The 20,531-nt window shown below is 44.5% G+C and overlaps 1 protein-coding gene and 1 long non-coding RNA gene across 2 annotated transcripts; both read right to left on the reverse strand.

The window, feature by feature from the left end:
• Positions 1–2,355: 2,355 nt before the first annotated feature.
• LOC145422726 (uncharacterized) lies at positions 2,356–3,958 on the reverse strand. Its single transcript, XR_013904014.1, has 2 exons — positions 3,112–3,958; positions 2,356–3,037 (listed from the first exon to the last, which is right to left on the reverse strand). It is a non-coding gene; the product is annotated as an uncharacterized LOC145422726 (long non-coding RNA).
• Positions 3,959–11,840: 7,882 nt separating this feature from the next.
• Positions 11,841–20,040, reverse strand: LOC145425897 (uncharacterized). The gene is made up of 3 exons (XM_080299361.1): positions 19,429–20,040; positions 12,426–12,746; positions 11,841–12,327 (listed from the first exon to the last, which is right to left on the reverse strand). Exons 1-3 carry the CDS (start codon positions 19,793–19,795, stop codon positions 12,236–12,238), a joined length of 780 nt encoding a protein of 259 aa, XP_080155487.1. The 5' UTR covers positions 19,796–20,040; the 3' UTR covers positions 11,841–12,235.
• Between the last annotated feature and the right edge of the window lie 491 nt (positions 20,041–20,531).

Here is a 20,531-nt window from a genome sequence, read left to right on the forward strand (position 1 = left end):
CAGTAATGTTACTAAATGATATAACAATATTATACAGCTGTAATAAGTTACGCGTGATATTTATATTTGTGCTTTGTCTTTATTGTCTTTCCTCAGGAGAACAATCTCAAATAGATGAAGACCTGGTTACCATGGTGATTGAGGACTCCCAGCCAGTTAGCATTGTGGAGGACAAAGGATTTAAAAGATTTGTTAAATCATTAAATCCCAGCTATGTTCTCCCCACTAAAGGTTATAAAAGCAGTGAAAATTTAGTTTTTACAGAATAAAATGTGAACAGGCAGGACTGATGCTCAAAGCCTCAGTGTGTAGCTGTCCATACCTCAACGTTACAAAAGCACAACTACTGTCCACACCCCAACCACACCTCACCTCACAGTAAATGATCATTTCCATTTTAAGCATTTCCAAATGATCATTTTCCATACTGCCAGTATAAATATACACAGTATACTGCATCACTACAATATACATGTTTTACACACTCCTTTTGTTGTTGACATTTACAGGCTGTGTGCAAAATGCCACACTCTTCAAATTCATGCCAACTAATATTTTTACGTCCAGTAGGTGTCCTACTAGAGCAAATGAAGCTTCATGAAGCTTCGCGTTGGGGTGAACCAATTGGATGAAAAGCTTCAGTGCTTCATGGGGCTTCATCTGCCCATCACTACATGAAACAGCATGAAGCTATGAAAACTAAGAAAACTGAACACTCAGAAAACTAAAGGACTAAGAAGTGAAAATACTACGACAAAGTATGAACACTGAGTAAACTATGACGTAACACTATGGGGATGCAAACAGACGACCTGACAACGAAACATAGAAAACAGAGGACTTAAACACACACATGAGGTGATCAGGAGAAGTGGAGACACACGAGAACACAGCTGACTACAATGAGACACAGTGACCGTACAGGGGAGAGTAACACTAACTGCAATGAACAAAGAACACCAGACTCTTCAAAATAAAACAGGAAACAGAGACATAGACATGGAGATAAAACATGACATGAACTTAACATAACCACATAGACATGAAGCATGACAGGTAGACGCACGAACCAGGGAGACTGAGTACAGGGAAGATGACAGGAACGACAACATGAACTTGGCAACATAAGACACACACACATAAAACACATGAAGGGCAAGGGAGGCTTAACACAAGGGTAATATAATAACAAACGAGCTTGGATAACTTAATGAACCTAAACAAACAAACATCAAAATAAACTAACACTCACCGACCCAGGACCGTGACAGACACAGAGTGGGTGGGTTCAGTATGAGATGAGTCCGGCAGCACTGAGGGTCCACAGATGGGAGAGGCTGTCCTTTAAGGAGGTTTGACATGTGACACATGTGTCTTTATGGTTTATACTAAAGAACAAACTGCACTAACTCATAGATTTGACCTGAGGAAGAGTCGACTTTAACCCCAAACGTTATTAAACTAACCTAAATCTAGCCGAGTAGTTCTGCTGCCTGAACCTGACCAAAGTGTAACTGAAACACATTAAAATACTAAACTGACTCTGACTGCTGTGAGTGTTTGAAGAAAACGTCTGTGTTTCACAAAGCTGAGAGGTCAGCGGTCCCCCACAGGCTCTCTGTGATGGTCTGATCAGCTTCAGTCTGAAAACAGTGATGTACAAAACGATGGAGAACACAGCAGGTGCAAAGACAGACTTGACGAAAAGGCAATAACAAAAGTCCGAGGAAATAAACCAAAGGAGTGAAAGGGTTAGACCAGGGGTGGGCAATTCCAGTCCACGAGGGCCGGTGTCCTGCAGGTTTTAGATCTCACCTTGGGTCAACACACCTGAATCACATGATTAGTTCGTTACCAGGCCTCTGGAGAACTGCAGGACGTGTTGAGGAGCTAATTTAGCCATTTAAATCAGCTGTGTTGGTTCGAGGACGCATCTAAAACCTGCAGGGACACCGGCCCTCGTGGACTGAGATTGCCCACCCCTGGGTTAGACCCATACGAGTAAGGACGTTAGCGTGCTGCCCAGCTTTCGTCACGCACATATTTATAATTATATGGTCCTAAGTTTTAGTGCATACACTCACGAAGTGTTTAGTAACTTCAGATCCTGCAACAAGCCCAGCTCCAGTTTCCTTTGGTGACTTGAACTCTTCCATTTCACAGCTGTTGTTAATTTTTCTTTATCTCCTGTACAGGCCAACGCATCTATTTGTTGTCTTAGGTTGTTAGTGTTACACAACATTTTCAGATCTAATAGAAATAAAATGAGTTTCATAATTCATTGACTTTATTGTCTTTATTTATAACTGGCATCATTGTTTCATTCTCTTATAGAGTCTTACAAGAAAGGCAAAATTATTTTCCATTGTGCTTTATTAGCTGCTTCAGTAAAAACAAATCAACAATGCAACAAAAAAACAGTTTGCAAAACAACAAAGTGGAAAACAGTGATTCATCACTTGGTTGCTTCAATACAACACGTGGGCACATACATGCAGGACTTTTGATGATAAATGACACAGCTGCTCTTAAAAACTACATTATGGCCCCACTGTGTATGTGTGTGTGTGTGATAGCACATAAGGGCCATTTGTGAAGCTAACATAAGTAACAAAGTGATGTTACTAGTATTAAATTGATTTGGTTAAAAACTGTGATCAATACAGAGAATAAAGTAATCTGCCAGTACAGAGGCCAGCAGGGCTTCTGGAAGGACACACTGTGTGTGTGTGTGTAGTTATTAAGGTGTTAGACCTGCTTTCTGCTGCTCTCTGATTGGTTATCAGTCGTTGCCTCAGAGTTTTTGTGGGGCGCCCCTCATTAGTGTAAGTACAGACTGAGCTGTTGGAGCTTCGTGTAACTGCAGGTAGTTAAAATAATAATGAATAAATAATAAAAGTGAGTTTGCACAGTTTGGGTTTTGAAGACGCCTCAGATTGATGTGATTTAGTGTAACGCTTGTGCTGTTAATGATGCTGTCGAGTTCAACTCTGATGGACCCTCATCTGGATGCATCACACCAGCTGCTGTTTTTCTCCTGTGATGTGAAAGGACAAATGAATAGAAACACCAGGCTGTGTGACCTATAAACTAACTGGATCATGTGCACACCTTTGATGGAGATTGTATGATTATAACTGAACAGCCTGTTGTGCAGCGTAAGCATTGTTCAATGAACTGACACATTCTGTGGATGTTGGCTGTGCATCAGGACATCAGGAAACCAGAAACAGGAACCTTATAAATGCTAAAAAAACAAAAACAAGACAAAAAATCACTGCCAGGATAAACTGAGGTATGTGGGCTCACATGAAGCTTCCAGAGAAACCTCTAAACCTTCACTTTAAAATGCTCCGCTGCATCTGAAACGTCCCCCATCACACAGGCTCCACCCACCTGGCACAAACCGAGAGATAAACCAAACCACAGCATTTTGTCAGGCATTATTTTAACCCTAAAAACCTGTTTGTGATCAACCAGGCATCACAGTTGTTTGGTGTGTGTGTGTGTGTGTGTGTGTGTGTGTGTGTGTGTGTGTGTGTGTGTGTGTGTGTGTGTGTGTGTGTGTGTGTCCTCCTCAGGGTTCAGCAGGATAAAGAGAGTCACTCATTGTAGCTATCAGTCCGTCAGCTTTAGCTCAGGAAACGTTTGTGTCTCAGTGTTACGACCCGGCTTGAAATGACCGTAACAAGAGCGGGGTGTCCCGTGACTTGAGATTTAAATGAAGCTATTTCATTACTGTATTTCTACACAATGCAAATGTGCTCATAGACGAGTTGGTGCTCCGTGTTTGAGGCTTTAAAGCTTCGTCCAGCGTTACTGTCTGGATTTGAAATGTTGCAGGATGACGTCGAGTGCAGAGGGTTTGCAGCAATGCTCACACAGACACATAATAATGGTGAGAATAGTCTCTGGGTCAGGACGTCCCAACAACATATCCTGAACTACACTGTGGATCTAATGGAGGCCATGGAGGGAGATGCTTTTCTTTCCTGTCTCTCACAGGAGAAGGAGCAGAAACCAGGCGAGGTCAGACTGAACGGGGAGGAGTCACAGCAGACTGTGTGGTTCTGGGAGAAGACGGCCATAATAATCTTTGTTACTGTCACATGAGCTGTACGGCCCAATGAGGGTCATCCTTGGTGTGAGGCAGACTGTTGTGTCACACTGCGCTCCAGTGCTGTGAACTTGTCATTTCAACTGCTGCAGCAAATTCAATCTTTTTAAAGGACAGAAATTTCTCCTGAATTCCTTCTGGAAAAATTGAATTTGACATTGTCCAGCTTAAGCATGGCGCTCTGAAGGAATCTGCACTTAATGCCACCATACTGTATCTCAGCCACTGCCTGTGATTATCTCACAGTCACGCTTTGATCTGCAGACACGATTCATCGTACTACAAATAACCACGGCGAATAGTTCCTCACAGGCTGAAGCGATGCTGGATTTGAAGTCCCTCTGTCCTCTCACAGTCAGTCAGGCTCTGTGGGAGCTGCTGACAGCTTCCTCTGCAGCATCAGGCTAACAGTCAGCTGCTGCCTGAGCCTGCAGACCGGTCAACACTTCAACGCTCAGAAGTCGGTGGATATGTTCCCAACAGTCAGGTCTATCCATGCCTGCTCTCACGCAGGGAACTCCAGGCTTTGTGTGAAAGACGGAGGCAGTGTTTCCTTAGCGTTGCAGTAACTGCACCTCTAAATAAACAAGCCCACTCTGGTGAGAGATGGATGGGTTTCTGGTCTCCAACACAACAATGTTCATGCTGTAGCCACACGTTACTGCTGCGTCAGCGTCCCCTCGCTTCCCTCTCGCCAGTTTCAAAACACCAGGCTGGAGGCTTTAAGATGGGACTGTGTGAGTGACTGGAGGCTTCATCCATCTCCTACATACAGCCTGTGCTCCTTGTTTCCATCTCAGATGTGCTCTTACTCCAGTCCATCTACAACCACCGTGCACTATAGTGAACTCTGCTGCAGGGTCATGTGTGCTGATCTGGAAACCGTCTGTTCCTCTTTCCTCATTTTGACTCTGATTGAATATCACAGCATCTTTACACATCTGTGCTCCAGATGTTTCTACATTTTTATTCATATGAAATATTTGGGAAGCATTTTTATTCCTAAGAAGCAAATTAAAAGTCTGTTATTCACCTCAACACACCGCCTGTGTGTGTGTCTGTGTGTAGATCTGCAGTCATTGTTGTGCAGTGAGCTCATGTTCAGTGAAAGGTGCATTTAGCTTTAGGGTCATAGGTCACTCCCAGTGTGACAAACGTTTTGAAGCTTGTGACATGAACGTGCATCAAACTAGACTATGTGGAAATAAACCGAACGCCAGCAGGTCAATGATAAAGTTAAGCCCACTTTAGTAATTAGTTCCCAAAACACAAAAGAACATCAGTAACATTAATAACTAACGCCTAACATTAAGCGCTCACACCTCCAGGTGGTTCAAGGGGACAGTTGGGGGGAAACTGGCCCCAGCAGGGCGCAGCAGCAGCACTCGTGGTTGTGAGATCAGGAAATCCAAAGCGTCCAATCAGGTCCCCACAGTTCATTCCTGGTTCTTTGCCTTTACCTGCTCTCACAAACTAAACACTGTGTTTATATAAGCTGTCCTGTCTGACAGCTTTTCACATCTGAATTATGATCTGAATGTTCTGTTGGAACAAACATGTTTGTCTTTGCAAGAGCAGAAACTCTCTGCAGGCTCCTGTTGGTGCTGTTTATCTCTTTATTTATTCATTTCTATTATTATTATTGAGATTATTACTCACAGCACATGTGCAATATAACACTGTGAGAGCTGACAGGCTGGAAACAGGAAGCTCTTTGTGACACTGTGATAAATGAAGCCACAGCTTCAATGAAATGTTGCTCTTATTTTACACTTTGTTTGGAATCATCTGGATTACAGACGTTTTTAAATCGATCTAAACTCTGTGTTTTACTTGGACATCACATCAACATTTATGTTGCTCATTGAAATGACAGAAATATTTGAACATGTGAAACTTCAACAACATGAAGGTAAAAGCTTGTTTGTCAGATGTGACTCTTTCTAAAAGTTCATTGTTCAGCTGTTAAATTAAAGTGTGATCATCAAAAACATGGTTCAGCTTTCAGTGAGTCACATTCAGTGAGTGCAGCCAAACATGATGGCAGACTGCCACAGATCACTGCTGAGGAAAGAGGAGGCGTTCAGCTTCCTCATAGTTTCACACCTGCATGAAGCAGCCTCACCCTGACAGCTTCAAATCACTGTGTCAGCTCATCACTTCCTGTCCTGTGATTGGCTGGCTGGACTTCATCCTGCTTGCAGGGATTTGAACACTGTGGACGTCCAGTTCAGTGAAGAGTTAAATCCATGGAGCAAAGATCAGCAGAGGGTTAGAGATGAGTTTGTGCAGGGATCATAAGGGCTCAGAGTCCTGTGGAGTTTTTATGATGAAAATATAGACGGAGATTAAAGAAACACATTTTCACTGTTTGTCAGAAAGATTCAAAAAGGATCATAAATGAAAAAGCTCCAGTGAGTCCAGGGCCCTTCTTGTGCTGCTCTGAACCCAGAAGAACGATAATACAAATGAAACCTGGTAGATGGACGGACGTGTTGGGCCTTCCATTAGATAGAAACATGGAGCAAACATGTGGGAAGCTTTTTAACACCGTGGATTTCCCACTCGGTGTCACTGTGAGTAGTTAAATGTTATGAACCACAGTGTTTGGTCTTTGAACGGATGAAAACAGTGAGTTTAATGTTTGGTGTGGATTGTTCTGTGTCCTCCACACACAGACAAACGTTTCCAGCTGTTCACAGCTTCACCACATTTCTCACACCGACTGCTGACTTTACCATCTTTGTTACTTGGATGTGAAATCTTGTTGTCTTTGTTTGGCTCTGTCTGCTTTGTTCTTGTGGTCCAGTTGTGGCTTTGGTCGGCCCACACCTTGCCACGCTTCAGTGATCGGGGTTTGCAGTTGGGAAACCTTCCAGTCGACGTCTCGTTTGTGTCGTGGTGAGCTCCTCTGAGAGCTCAGTGAGGACGACCCATCACGCACTGATCATCCCATTGTTGAATCCATCAGTTTCTCCAGTGGTCTGAAGGAAGATTAGTGAAAGTAAAGAACTCCGTCACGTCGGTCCAGTTGGTTTTCTTCATGAAGCCCTTTCTGATTTCCTATTTTATGCATGTTTGCCACACTTCAATGTTTCAGATCATCAAACAAATGTAAATATCAGACAAAGAAAACACAAACAAACACAAAATGCAGTTTCTAAATGAAGGTGTTTATTCTTCAGGGAGAAATAATCCAAACCTACATGAATTAACTGTAATGAAACACATTTTTAGAAAGCTGAGTTCAGTGTCAGCAGCCACACCCAGACCTGATCACTGCAGACCTGCTGAATCACGAGATCACTTAGACACAACCTGTCTGACAAAGTGAAGCAAGGCACAGTTTCAGCTTTGCTGTGGGGAGGTTAGCTGAAGGGTCGCCTGTTACACCAGGTCATAGTGCAGCTTTCTGTTCTCTACTTTTAAATGAGCTGATAACACAAACGGCTCAGCAGGTGGGACAGACCATTATGGATCAGTTAAAGGGGGAAGAAAGAAAGGGATGACAGGGACACACAAGCTCAGAGCAGTGAACCTGCCACCCAGTGAGCCCACTGACCCCAACCTGACCCAGCAGAGTTAGTCCTGCAGTCAGATGTGAGCCTCCAGTCTTCAGAGGAGAGAGTTCAGGTAAGGACCCAGATCGTTCAGATAGGAGCCTCATTCACAACAAAGAGGGGAAAACTGACTCAGAGCTTTTTGCATCTGAAGTCTTCATTTGGGCTGTAATTGGTACAAATGGTACAAACGTTTTGGCTTTTTAAAAACTGGTTTATTTGTCTTTATTATAAATGTGTTGTGTTGGATTCAAACCAGTGGGAACAGCTTTAAGAGAAGTATAATTTAAAAATAAGATATATAAACAGGTTTAACATGTTACTCTGACCTCTTCTAAATAAAACTGTGTTATGATCCAGGAGTGAGTGGAACCAAATTCAAACCTGACACAGTCTAAACAAACACACCAACAGTTTATTAGGTTTCATGCAGACGTCCAAAGAGCACAAACATCTCCAGGGGAACAAAGTGAAAATCAAAATCAGAGAAAACAGAAGAAGCTTCAGAGTCCAGGAGTGGAAGCAGACGACCAACAGACAGGAACTTAAAGAAATAAAAACTCAGAGGGGAGCAGAAACAGTTCAGGAGGTCATCCACAAGGTGGAGCAAAGAAGAGGAGCACTTCAGGGGAATGGACAGGCTGCTGAGGCCGTAGGCAGCAGTGGAGGTGGAGACCTTCAGGAGGCCGAGGAGGAGGTGGGTGAGAGCAGAGCAGTATTCCAGCAACACTGCAGTATAAGGGACCAGCAGAGGCAGCACCATCCACTGGACTTCACTGAAATGAAAAGTGTTGTGTTTAACAGGAAAGCTGGGAAACCAGACCGAACACCATCACAGACTTTTGATATGATATTAACAGAAACAGGCTCTTTGTAAAAAAGTTAATCTGGATTTGAACATAGTTTCATACGTCGGGAAAATCAGGCTGAAGTTTTCTGTATTTAAGCGTTAACATGTATGAAAGCAGTCTGATGGTTTTTAAAGAAAGTGTCTCGTGTAGAGCTGCAACGATTCATCGAGTGATTCCAATAATTCGATTATAAAATTCTTTGCTTCCATGTTTCACAGACCTCCAATAGAAACGTGTTCATGAGCAGCGTGTGAATAAAAGTCTGAGCACATTAAGCCCACACAGCCTCCAGTGTTAAACACAAACACTGATAACAGCAGCAGTGATGATGATGTCACAGTTTAACGTGGAGGCGGAGCCTGTTTACACACTAAAATAATGGCTAGCTGCAGGCCTGGTTTCGTGTGTGAGAAGCTGTAAATCAAATATCTTCTACCTGCAAAACTCCTTCAGTTTTATTTCTACAGCAGCAAATGACAACAACAGTCACCTGCAGGAGTTTCTACTGTAAAGTAAAGACTCGACAACAACAGAGAAACTCCACCAATCAGACCACCCCCCTATGAGAACGGTGACGGTGGATCATCCTCGTGTTCTTACAGCGTGGTTACAGCGTGGCTATGAAATCTCCACCATGTTAAAGAGTTTTTGGACACTCGATGGGAAACTGCCCGCTCAGGCCCAGCAGTTTGCTTCAATGACCTGGAGAAGAAGCAGGAAATCCTCCAAGGTTTCCAACATGTTTCAGTCCTGCAAATGTGCAATACTACCTGCTGCATTATGAGCTTCAGTGATGAGCACAGCAGTGGACTCAGTGAGTGTTTCCATCACATCCAGGCCCAGAAGACTTGGAGGAAATGAAGATTTTGTTCTTCCACTTATTTCCTGTCATATTCTGCACTTCTTACTTCTTTCAGCTGCCCATGAAATAATGAAACTTTCTGCAAGAAAGACAATAAAGATCAGTTTGATGGTCAACATGAAGTTTGTTTTTGTTTGACAGCATCAGCTGTTGCATCAAGTAAGGAGTCAAAGGCAGCAAAGAGCTGTTTGTGTTTGTGGATCACTGCGGCTTTATTCACGTGTCCTCTCTACAGAAGCTCACTGGCTGCTGGGAGGACCCGGACATTTCCCTCTGGGTTGTTCGGCTCTGTTGGAACTTTGAGGAAGAATAAATGTGATAAAAGCTGGTCTCTAATAACTCTCTCTGTCATGTTCAGTATATGTGTGCGTGCTGTGATTGGTGTTTTCCCTGTGAGTGTTTGATGTGACACCTGGAGCTTTAGCTCACCTTGAAAACACAGGTTATGTTTGTGGTAGCGTGTGTGTGCGTGTCGTTCTGTGTGTGAACACGACAGCTCGAATAGTTGTGAATGAACTCTGATCAAACTTTGTAGGGGTGTAGAGCGGGCTCATGTTAAACATCTGTTCACATCTGGCTCACATCCACCCAAGTCTTCAAGGTCGACTTCATGATTTATTGATGGAAACTGAGAAAAGCCTCAAACTTAGAAAGCAGGATTGGAACAAGTGTGCTGTGGATCATCAACATGTAGAAAGGAGCACATGAAGATATCAGCTCACATCTGACCTCTGACCTCACTTCAAGGTCAACAGATGGATCTGAAGGTCAAAGTGATAATAATGCTCTTTAGAGCCATTTTGGAGCTCTGAGCTCTTTTTCAAGGTCAAATGAGGTCAAACTTCCATCAAATGTCTCGTGTTTCAAACTCTGTTTATAATTCTACTGTCTGTGTTTCTAATGCAACATTTACTTTATTAAACAATGAGATAGTGACATGTTCTACATCCACATCAATCACAACCATAGGAAATGTCACATAGATGTGCTTGTGTTGTGTCCATGATGATGTTAACAAACAAACTGTGACAGAGCCTCAGACGTGATGAAGACGCTGAATCAGCAGAAAGAGCAGAGCAGGAAGCAGCAGCATCCACACAGGTGTGTCTCAGGTGAGTCCTGCTCCCACACTAAACACATCCACATCATATTAGCATGTGCTAACATGTGCTTCTGCTTTATTTCAGTCTGACATGTTTCCAGTCAACATGTCTGCTGTGTGTCTCTCAGCACTTGCACTAAATCTTCCCGTGTGTCTGTGATACTGCGTGATGCTGACAGACTGTAACGTCAGTGAGTCTGTGAGCATCTCTGTCACCTACAGCTTCCCTGTGGAGCTCATTTCAAATGCTCAGGTTTACACTCAGGAACAGGAAATGCTGCGTCTGCAGTTTGTCTCCTTCAAACTAAAGCGTCTCAGACACGAGCAGCACGTGAGCACAAAGATGTTTGTGGTCACGTGGTGGGCACGAGGAGCTCTCAGTGAGTTTGGAGCTGAAACATCTTTGACTCCCAGAGTGTGAAAGTGAAACAAGCAAACGTGGATATTTAGGAGCCTCAGACGGTGTGATGATGATCATGAACCCAGGAAACAAAGAGAGAAAAGAACAGATTGGAGATCAGAGCTGAACACACACTTTTTTAAAAGCATGCAGGAGCCGTGAGGACGAGCACGATTCATTCATTCATATCTGCACTGTGATCTGAACTCTCTCTCTTTCTAATCTCATGTCTGAAGGTGAGAAGGACACGCCTCCCTGACAGAAAAGCTTCTTTTGTTTCTTCTTTTTATTTGAGATGTTTTTGGGACGACAGCTGAACGACTGCAGGTAAGTTGTGTTAGCGCTACTTTAGCATCTAGCTAGCCCTGCTGAAGAGCAGCGAGCATAAAGGGAGGAACGTTTTTGAAGTGTCAGCTAATTTCAAATGCAGCGTTTCTATCAGCTCAACAAACATCAGCAAACACACAAACTGTTTGTGTGCAGTTTGTCTCACAGTGTGTTGCAGCCAAAGGTCCAGCTGCTGTATTTCACAGGGAGAGAAAGAAAGAAAAGAAAAGCTGCTGTAGGAGAGGAACCCAAGCTTTGGCATCGCTCTGAAAACTATCGCTGATCCTTTTACTCGCTGGCTTTCAAATCAAAGCTGGAATGAAATTTGTGGCGTTTGCAGGATCGAATCAATCACACAGGATCAGGAGAGAAGACAGCAGAGCAGCTGATTTTACACCTGAAGATACAACTGTAATGTTAGAAACATGAAGATATTACACACACAATACAGACTGCAGCTCAGACAGCTGCTGGACAGATGTGTGTGTGTGTGTGTGTGTGTGTGTGTGTGTGTGTGTGTGTGTGTGTGTGTCTGTGTGTGTCTGTGTCTGTGTGTGTGTGTGTGTGTGTGTGTGTGTGTGTGTACTGTAACTCCTTTATTCCACACAGACAGCTTCAGCATTTGTTCTGCTTTCTCTGCTTTTATTTGAATGTGACAGAAAAACACGACTAGAATTTACACAAACGTGTTTACAGGCTGACTTTAATGTGTTTCTGCACATGCTTGTCCTCTGGTCATGTGATCATGTGGTTTGTAGGACGCTCCTCTTCCTCAGAGGATCCACCTGTGCTTCCTCTCCTCTCTCCTCCACCTGTTACAGTGAGGGAACGTCCTCCATGATGGAGGAGCTGCTGGAAAGTGCTGAGAGTTTCCTCCAGAGTGAGACCTCTGTCACAGTTCAGAGGATCTACGGCAGCAGAGACCTTCATGGACACTAAAAGTCTCAAACACACAACAACAACATCACACTGACTCCACTCTGACATCACTGATCAATAATCAAAGAACACACAGATCAAACTGATTGATCAGCCATCAGAGGAGTCGGATCAATGGAGCTGCTTCTGTTCCTGATGTCCCCTGTTTGATCCTGGACCTGAACTCTCCCTGCAGAGGAGACACAAGACAGTCAGAGACACACACACACACACACACACACACACACACACACACACACACACACACACACACACACACAAACAAACCTTTGACTTTGAGGTGCACTGTTTTCCATCTGATGATTTCTCCACGACTCCAGAAGTAACACACATATCTCCCACTGTCTCTCACTGTGGGCTGTTTCAGGGTCAGACTGAGGTCTCCAGTTTTCAGCAGGTCTTCATTCATCTTCGTTCGGTCTCTGTGAACCTGGTGCTGTTTGTGAGAGCCGTTCTTATACACGTGGACCATGTTGTATTCAGGTTCTTTACGTTCCCACGCCACTGCAGCATCTTCAGGCAGGTTTTGTGTGGTTTTGAAGGGCAGCTGGACAGACTCCGCCCCCTCCTCCACCTCCACCTGACACACTGAGAGGACAACAAACACAACATGAGCTGTACAAAGTGTGATTGGTGTTCAGAGCAGCATCATGTGACTCTTGTTCTGCACTAAATGAAGCGATGGAGTGGCGCCTCCTTCAGGCAGAGAAACAGCTCATGGAGAGAAATAATTATTAGAGCAAAAACAAGAGTGGAGCTGCAAATAAGGCCGAGAGGAACGCTGCAGAAAACTGTTCATGTGTGAATTCATCACTTCATAGATTTCTTTGAGCACTAAAATCAGAGCTGCTTCTATTTCTAATATGACAGCTGTACATTAGAGCTGCAACACTTTAAATGTGAGCCATAAAAACATGATACTCTACAAGTGCATTCAGCTCTGACACTGTCACATCATGAAGGAGACGTGGAAATCACTTTGTTACACAAATCAAAGTCAAATCAGTTCTATTGATGGAATATTGTGTGATCAATAGACTGATCAGTTTCTAATCTGTCATCGATCAGCTGGAAATCCAGCATGTCAAACAGACAGGCAGCAGATTAGGACCAAACACAAACACAGTGAGACTTTTTCTTCACAGCAGTTGCAGGTAAACTGCAGCAACAATGCGACTCAGACAGTTTCTCTGTAACTGCAGGGCTTCCTGCGCTGCTGTTAGTCAGACACGGATCAACAGGTTGTGGATAGAAAGCAGATTCCTTCAGCAGAGGATCCATATCACACGTGAAGCATGTCGTCGGGAAACAATCAGTGAAAATGGGACACTTTGAGCCTCAAACTCTGAACCTGCTGCAGACCAGCTGATGTGTTCAGTTACCATGGTGAGGAATTTCACAATAAAGGAGGCGTGCGCTCTGTCTTTTCCCGGCCCGACGCTCTGGGACGTTTTAGACAAGTTTCCTGTCAGAATACGATCCCGTCCGGAGGCCGACACCATCCTTATCCACATGGGCACCAACCGGACTCCAAACAGCGCTCCCACTTCCTCAAACTGGACTTTGTGTGTCTTTGTGAGGCTGTGAAACAAGCCCACCGTAGTGTTTGTATCTGCGGCCCCACTCCCACCTGTGGCCGTGGGGCGTTTGGGCGGCTGCTCGGCCTCCACACCTGGCTCTCCTCTGTGTGTGACTCCCACAGCCTGGGCTTTAGAGACAACTTCAATGTTTTCTGGGACAGGAGGCATCTTTCTGCAGCAGATGGCTCCACTTCAACCAATCAGGAGCCAGATCCTCTCTGCTAACATATCATATGGAGTCCAGCAGGAAACACTCCATCAAGTACCTGTCCACACCTGCCCACACCTGCTGACCGCTCCGTCACTGACTGACGCCCCCCAGGTCCTAGTCCCTGTCACCTCAGTTCCACTCTAAACACTAATACATGTTCAGCTGGACTCGGAGCCTCTGGAGACATTTTGGATGTTCCAGTCATAATAACTAACAGGACAGTTTGTGCAAGGTGGAGGAAATCTGCTGCATCATCCCACTGATGAAGCATTCAGCTCCACCCTACAGTTTCTCTGCTGCCTCCATCCACCTTGGTTCACTTTGCTCTTCTTAATGTTGGAGCTCTGAATAGTCAGGCTTTTATTCTGAAGGATTCTACAACTTCCCATCAGCTTGATTTGATGTTTTGAACAGAAACATGATGAAACCTGAATCTGCTTTCACCCCTCCCTGAAAGCCCAAATTCACTCTGTTTAGTTCAGCTGGAGCCGAGATGACACAGAGAGCCTTTGGTCCATGAGATCTATCTAGGAGACATCAGTAACATCAGCTTTGTGTCAGCCGTCCTGTAGAACGCTTCCATACAGCTGCTTCTGTCTCTGAGTATCTCTCAGCTTCAGCTGGGACTCCACCCAGGTGTTGGTTGGTTGTTGGCACAGAGCTGCTGCAGTGACTCACAGCTGCTTTCATCCAGTTTAGATTCAATGGTGACTTTAAGCGTGTTTCATGTATGAAAGCCAATAAAGACAGAATGAGTGGTCAGAGGTGTCATAATGATATTCATGGTCAGATTTACTAACAGTTACAAAGCTGCTGTCTGAATTTACTAAAGAGCTGCAGGTCAGTCTGGGACTGAAACACGAGGAGCAAACTGGTGCCATGCTGCAGTCACAAACATGAGCTGATGGCTGATCTACCAGCAACGTGCTGCTTTATATACAAACATGCAGCCAATCATGACTCTGTCAGAGCAGCCAATCAGAGGAAAGCAGCAGATGAGGGCGTGTGAGGCAGAGAGTGATGGAGCCACCAGAATAATCCACAGTAAGCTCAGGTTTCACTGATGAGTTTCTCTGTGGAAACAGATGAATGAGAGGAGGCTGAAGGAGGATCAATATGTTTGTGATATCAGGGAGAACTCTGCTGATAGAAGCTGCTGGGACTGTGTGAGGTCCTGAGGACTGAGACTCAGGTGGAGCTCAGGATTTATCAGAGGAGAGCTGCATGATTACAAACTGAACTGTGAGGATCAGCTGACTGTACATGAACATGATTCAGCATCAGATCTGATCACTTACACACTCTGATAACATCTCCCCCTCTCTGTGCAAATACATCAACACTGCTAGAAGCAACAAGCACATCAGGATCAATCACATTCTGATTGCTTTTTGTGTTACATTGAGAACAATCTGCAGTAAAGTGTGCGTCACACACCTGATTTATTCCAACACTTTCCTTTGAAAGTGAAACAAACACATATGAAATAATCCAGCCACAGAAACTGTCCACAGCTTTCAGTCTCCACATTTGAAGCTCTGCAGGAAACCCTGACAGCAGCTTTTTAGCTCCAAAGCAGGTTTAGCTCTGGTGCAGAGTGTTGGTGACTCTGCCCGTGGACACAGTTATTTCTGCAGGTGACCTTGTTACAGGTGCATTTGGAGGAGACTCAAAGCTTTGTGGCAGGGAGTTTACTGCAGACTGCAGCATGTTTAATAGCAAGCATGATGTGAGCCTGATGTGGCTGATAGCTGCTTCTAGCAGTCTTCATGTATGTGGAATGAGAGGGGAGATGTTATCAGGACCAGTTGCTGATTGGACGTCTCAAAGCTGTGAGCGCAGCGCTGAAACTTTGTCCTGTAGCTCTTCACTCAGTCCTCACCCTGAGTGTTTAGAGCCCAGCCCCACATATTCCTGCTCCTCAGGAATTCTGGGATTTGGAGGAAACACAGCTAAACTGACCTGAAGCTAAGGGGGAGGAGCCACAATACAAGCTGCATCCAGCCAATGGGTGCACTGTTGAGCCATGGATGTGCAGAGGGTCACATGTTTAGTCCCATTTGTAGAAATGTGTCCATAATGAAGACAAATGCAGTCACACAGCTCTGCAACAGCACAAATCACTTTGATGGAGTTTGTTTGTGCTGCTCTCAGATCTGTACAACACTGACATGTGTGTCAACATGCTGCAGACTCACAAAGATGTGCCGTGTTAGCTTCATGTGTCCATCTGACACTATATTATAGTGACTTGAAGAAATCCCTGCAGCATCAATGCAGAACAAACAGAGGCCACGTGTGGCACAGTTCCTGTAACGGGATGAATCCGTGGATGTGTCGGGATCTGACGCTGAATCATGTTGCTGTTCTTTTCCACATGGTGCAGGTCAGCTGTTCCACACAGATGTCAGCTTTCTAGAAGAGTTAGTCTGGAATAAAGCAGCTCTCCTCTGGACCAATCCTGCCTCCAGCTGAGCCGTCACACACACACAGTCCCAGCAGTTTGTAGCACAGCAGTGATGCTTCTATCAGAAACATGCTGCTTCTCCTTCATCCTCCTCTCATTGATCTGAATCAGCTGTTTTCACAGAGAAACGCTGCACAAATCCTTCACTCCACTATTTCTGTCAGCAGAGGACTCGCTCTATCATGGCTGCTGCTCCTTTTTCACTCATTTGTGCTTTGAATCCAATCTGTTTCTCATCATCACCATGAACAGGCTGCTCATCAATCAGCACATTAGCTGTAGATCAGCTGCACACTGATGAAGATGCTCAGACAGACGGGCTGGGCACACAGAGGACTTTATGATCTGTTCTTCAATTCAGTCCAACATGGATCATTTCTGCTCACAGTCCAATCATCTCTGGAAACTTGTGCTTCCATGGCACAGCTGGGCTACTTCAACAAATAGCGCTACACCTCTGGTTGTCAGCTTCACCATCGCTCTCCCCGTGGCTACAGTACAAGTGAGCTGACACATCCATCAGTGGAGGCTGTGGGCCAGTAAGGAGCAGCAGCTGCCTGCAACATGGGCTTTACATTGAAAACAGCCACAAGTCTGGGCCTAACCACGCCTTTGGACTTCTTCTTCATTCCAATGAGATTTACATTTCAGGGAGTTCCCCTGGAAAAAGAGCCATTTTGAAAGCTGTTTGCTGACTTCATCAATAATCTGCTTCAGTCATCCAGATGAGAATCCTGAGAATGGAGCAGCCCTGATAGCAGCTCATAGGATCACAGTGTTTTTCATTCAGCTGGTTGATTTCACAGGTTAGGAGGTGAACAATCTAACTGTGCTCCTCCTTCCACCTTTGGACCACTCATTTAGTGACAGCCAGGATGTGACAATCAGCTGTGACACAGGAAAACATGAGGTGGGAAACTCTGGAGAAGATCTGCTTTTCTCTACAGGGAGGCTCGCACATCTAATCTGCTCACCATCACTCAACTCACTTCAACAACATGCTGACTCAGTCATTTCTGCACGTTTCCTCATGTTACAGCCCTGACTTCAGTTCAGCTGAGGAGGAGATGAGGGAGGAGAGAGCAGTGGTGGAGGAGGCAGATAAGGAAGAAGAGGAGGAGAAGATCCAAAGAGGAGGCAGGGGGAGAGGCTCAGGAACAGTTAGATCAGAGACTTTGAGCCATCATGGACTCCCACTCCTTCCATCCAGCCCTGTGTGGATCAGCAGCTCCAAAATGTCTGCTCACTCATGTTCTTCCTGTCTGTGCTCTTCTTTCATTTCACTCATTATATATGAGCTGCTCCTAAATCACACTGGATATGGATTTTCTGTCCATCCACACTAATTCTCTTCATCCTCACCTGATTGTTTGGATGCTCTTTGACAGCACATTGAAAATCCTCACAGTGACTTCTATTGCCACACTGACTGGACACATACAAAGTTGAAGGCTTCATGTGTTTGGCACAAATAATACTTTGGTAGGTCTGAGTTGTGTTTTGAACCATCTCTCAGGACCAAAGTCTTTTTGCTTCCTTCAAAAAGAGCTGAAGGCTTTTTACCTCACAGTTTGTCCTTTGATATTATTGGATGATGGACTGTGGGAAACACAAATGTGCACCTCTTAATGGCTCATATGTGCTGTGAAAGAGCTCTTTGTGATCTTGAAGCTTTTCAATAGTTTTTCTTTGGCTGTTTGTAAAGTTTTCTGTGTGAACTCTCAGGAATCTGGAGCAGTCTAATAGAAGTCTACTGGGGTACAGAGGGAGGAGCTTCTGTCAGACTCTTTCTGATGAGGAACTGAAGCCGCTCTCATGGTCTCATCAAATCATCAGACTCTGCTGAGAACAACAGTCATGTGACCTCTCAGAACAAACAGCCTGTTAGTTTCCTGCTGCCTCCATCACTCACTTTCATTCACTCTCAATCACACCAACATGTTAAAGCAGCGCTATAGCTCACCTGGCTGAGCAGGTGGGCTGAAGGCGGGGCTTACTACAGGTGCCTGTGTGTCCCTCACTCTCTCCCCACTTTCCTGTCTACTCTCTGCACCTATATAATAAAGGCAAACATGCCTCCAATAGAAACCTTTGCAAACACAAAGTCCCACAGCAGCCCCGTGTTCTCCGGCTAAAATGAGAGTTTTTGTCAGTGGAGTCTGGTGGCTTTAACCACACAAACATTACAGCTGCGCTCAAATATCACAAAGAGCTGTGACAGCAGAGAAACACATGACCATCCTCCAAATATCATCTAGAAATAGAAATGTGTCCACTGTGGGACGTGTGAGGCTGACATTAATATGTCTTAAAGTGGGAGATGAAGAAATGACTCCAGGGCCCAAATCATGGAGACAAACATCAATCCACACTTCACTTTGTTTCCTGTCTCTAAAGTGGGAATATTTCAGTGTGATGAACAAACGGCCTCCAACAAATGAAGCTGATTTCCTTTTCCTGTCTTTTCTCCAGCGGCCTCAGCTTCTTCCTCTTTCCCCTGTCTTCTTCTGCAGACGCTCCTCTGTAGCTTCAAGCTGTTTCTCTTTACAAGGAGAGCTACAAACCTTTGCATCCAGCCACAAACACCCCATGGGCTCCTCTGGATCATCACACTCAGCATTTTCACAATAAAAGCCTCGTATTTATGGCTGCTCCAGCCTGACATGTGACAACATCCAAATGACTGGATCAAAGTGTTTGAATGATCCCAGCAGCTTTAAAACTATTGATATTTATACATTTACACTGATTTGGACTAAACTAACAAAACTATTGATTTGATCCAAACTCACATCATGCCAGAGGCTTTTATTTTGAAGGTAGGATCATTTTAATGCTCTTCTTAGTTCATTTAAACACACAGTTGCTCCGCCTGACATTTTTGGCTTTTAGATCAAAACATCAAAGAATTTATTTTATTTGAATGAACTGAAAATAGATTCAAACTAAAAGCTTTTAGAGAATAAACTCCTGCATGACCTCTGACCTTTGCCCTGTATCTACAGCACTGACCTCTGACTTTCAGCTTCACTTGTTTCTTCAGCAGGATGTTTCCCTCCCTGCTGTAGACGGTGCAGGTGTAGGTCCTGTTGTCCCAGTCTGTGGGGTGTTTCAGGGTCAGACTGAGGTCTCCAGTTTTCAGCAGGTCTTCATTCATCTTCGTTCGGTCTCTGTAATCCTGGTGCTGTTCTTCAGGCTGGTCAGAGCCGTTCTCATACACGTGGACCTTCCTGTATCCATTCTTCCACTCCACTTTAGCGTCTTCAGGCAGGTGAAGTGTGGTGTTGAAGGGCAGCTGGACAGACTCCACCCCTGAATCCACCACCACCTGGGGGACTGAGAGGACAACAAAGCACAACATGAGCTTGGATGGAGACATTTGTGTTGACTCTAACAGGCTGAATGCTGCTGCTTCACTGGGAGCTCACTGTTAGATAGAAAGTGGTCAGTGTGAAGAGGAGACGCAGCAGAAAGATGAAGACTGACAGGAAGAAAGCAGTGAACAGACTGTTGGAGCTGCTGTTAGTGGGACAGGACTTTATTCAGTCTCTGAGGACCAGATTTGACTTGATGAAGCAGAGAAACACAGTCTGAGTGTTTCTGTCACACTCACTTCATCACACAGCTCAGTTTGGCAACATGTGGAAGAATTTGATAGAAGCCTTCCTTTAGTAAAAGCACCAAGAAAACACCATGAAAACACCTCACTACACACAAAACTGCAGTACTGGCAAATTGTACATAAAGTATGAAAAGTCAAAGTACTTATTGTGCAGAAAAATGTTCCCATCAGTGTCTGTGGATCAATATTACTGCTGCACATGTTTAAGGCTGAGCTCATTTCAAATCCTTTCTATTGTGTTGAATCTGCAGTAATGCATCATATTCTATAAAATCATATGTTTGTAGTGGCTGTCCTGTGAGGACCACGTCTCTCTAAACAAACAGCTGTTAATGAGCTCACAAACACAGGCCTACAGCTGGATTTGAAAAAGTCCATTCAATAGAAAATCAACAGTCACAGCTGGATTCAAAGGCTTGAGCTCTGTGTGACATGGTTACCTGTCAGCATCTACGGGGGATTCAAATATGAAGGAAACATGAAGGTGGTGCAT

The sequence above is a fragment of the Astatotilapia calliptera genome, chromosome 3 (genome assembly GCF_964374335.1).
Source record: "Astatotilapia calliptera chromosome 3, fAstCal68.1, whole genome shotgun sequence".
Taxonomy (NCBI): Eukaryota; Metazoa; Chordata; class Actinopteri; order Cichliformes; family Cichlidae; genus Astatotilapia; species Astatotilapia calliptera.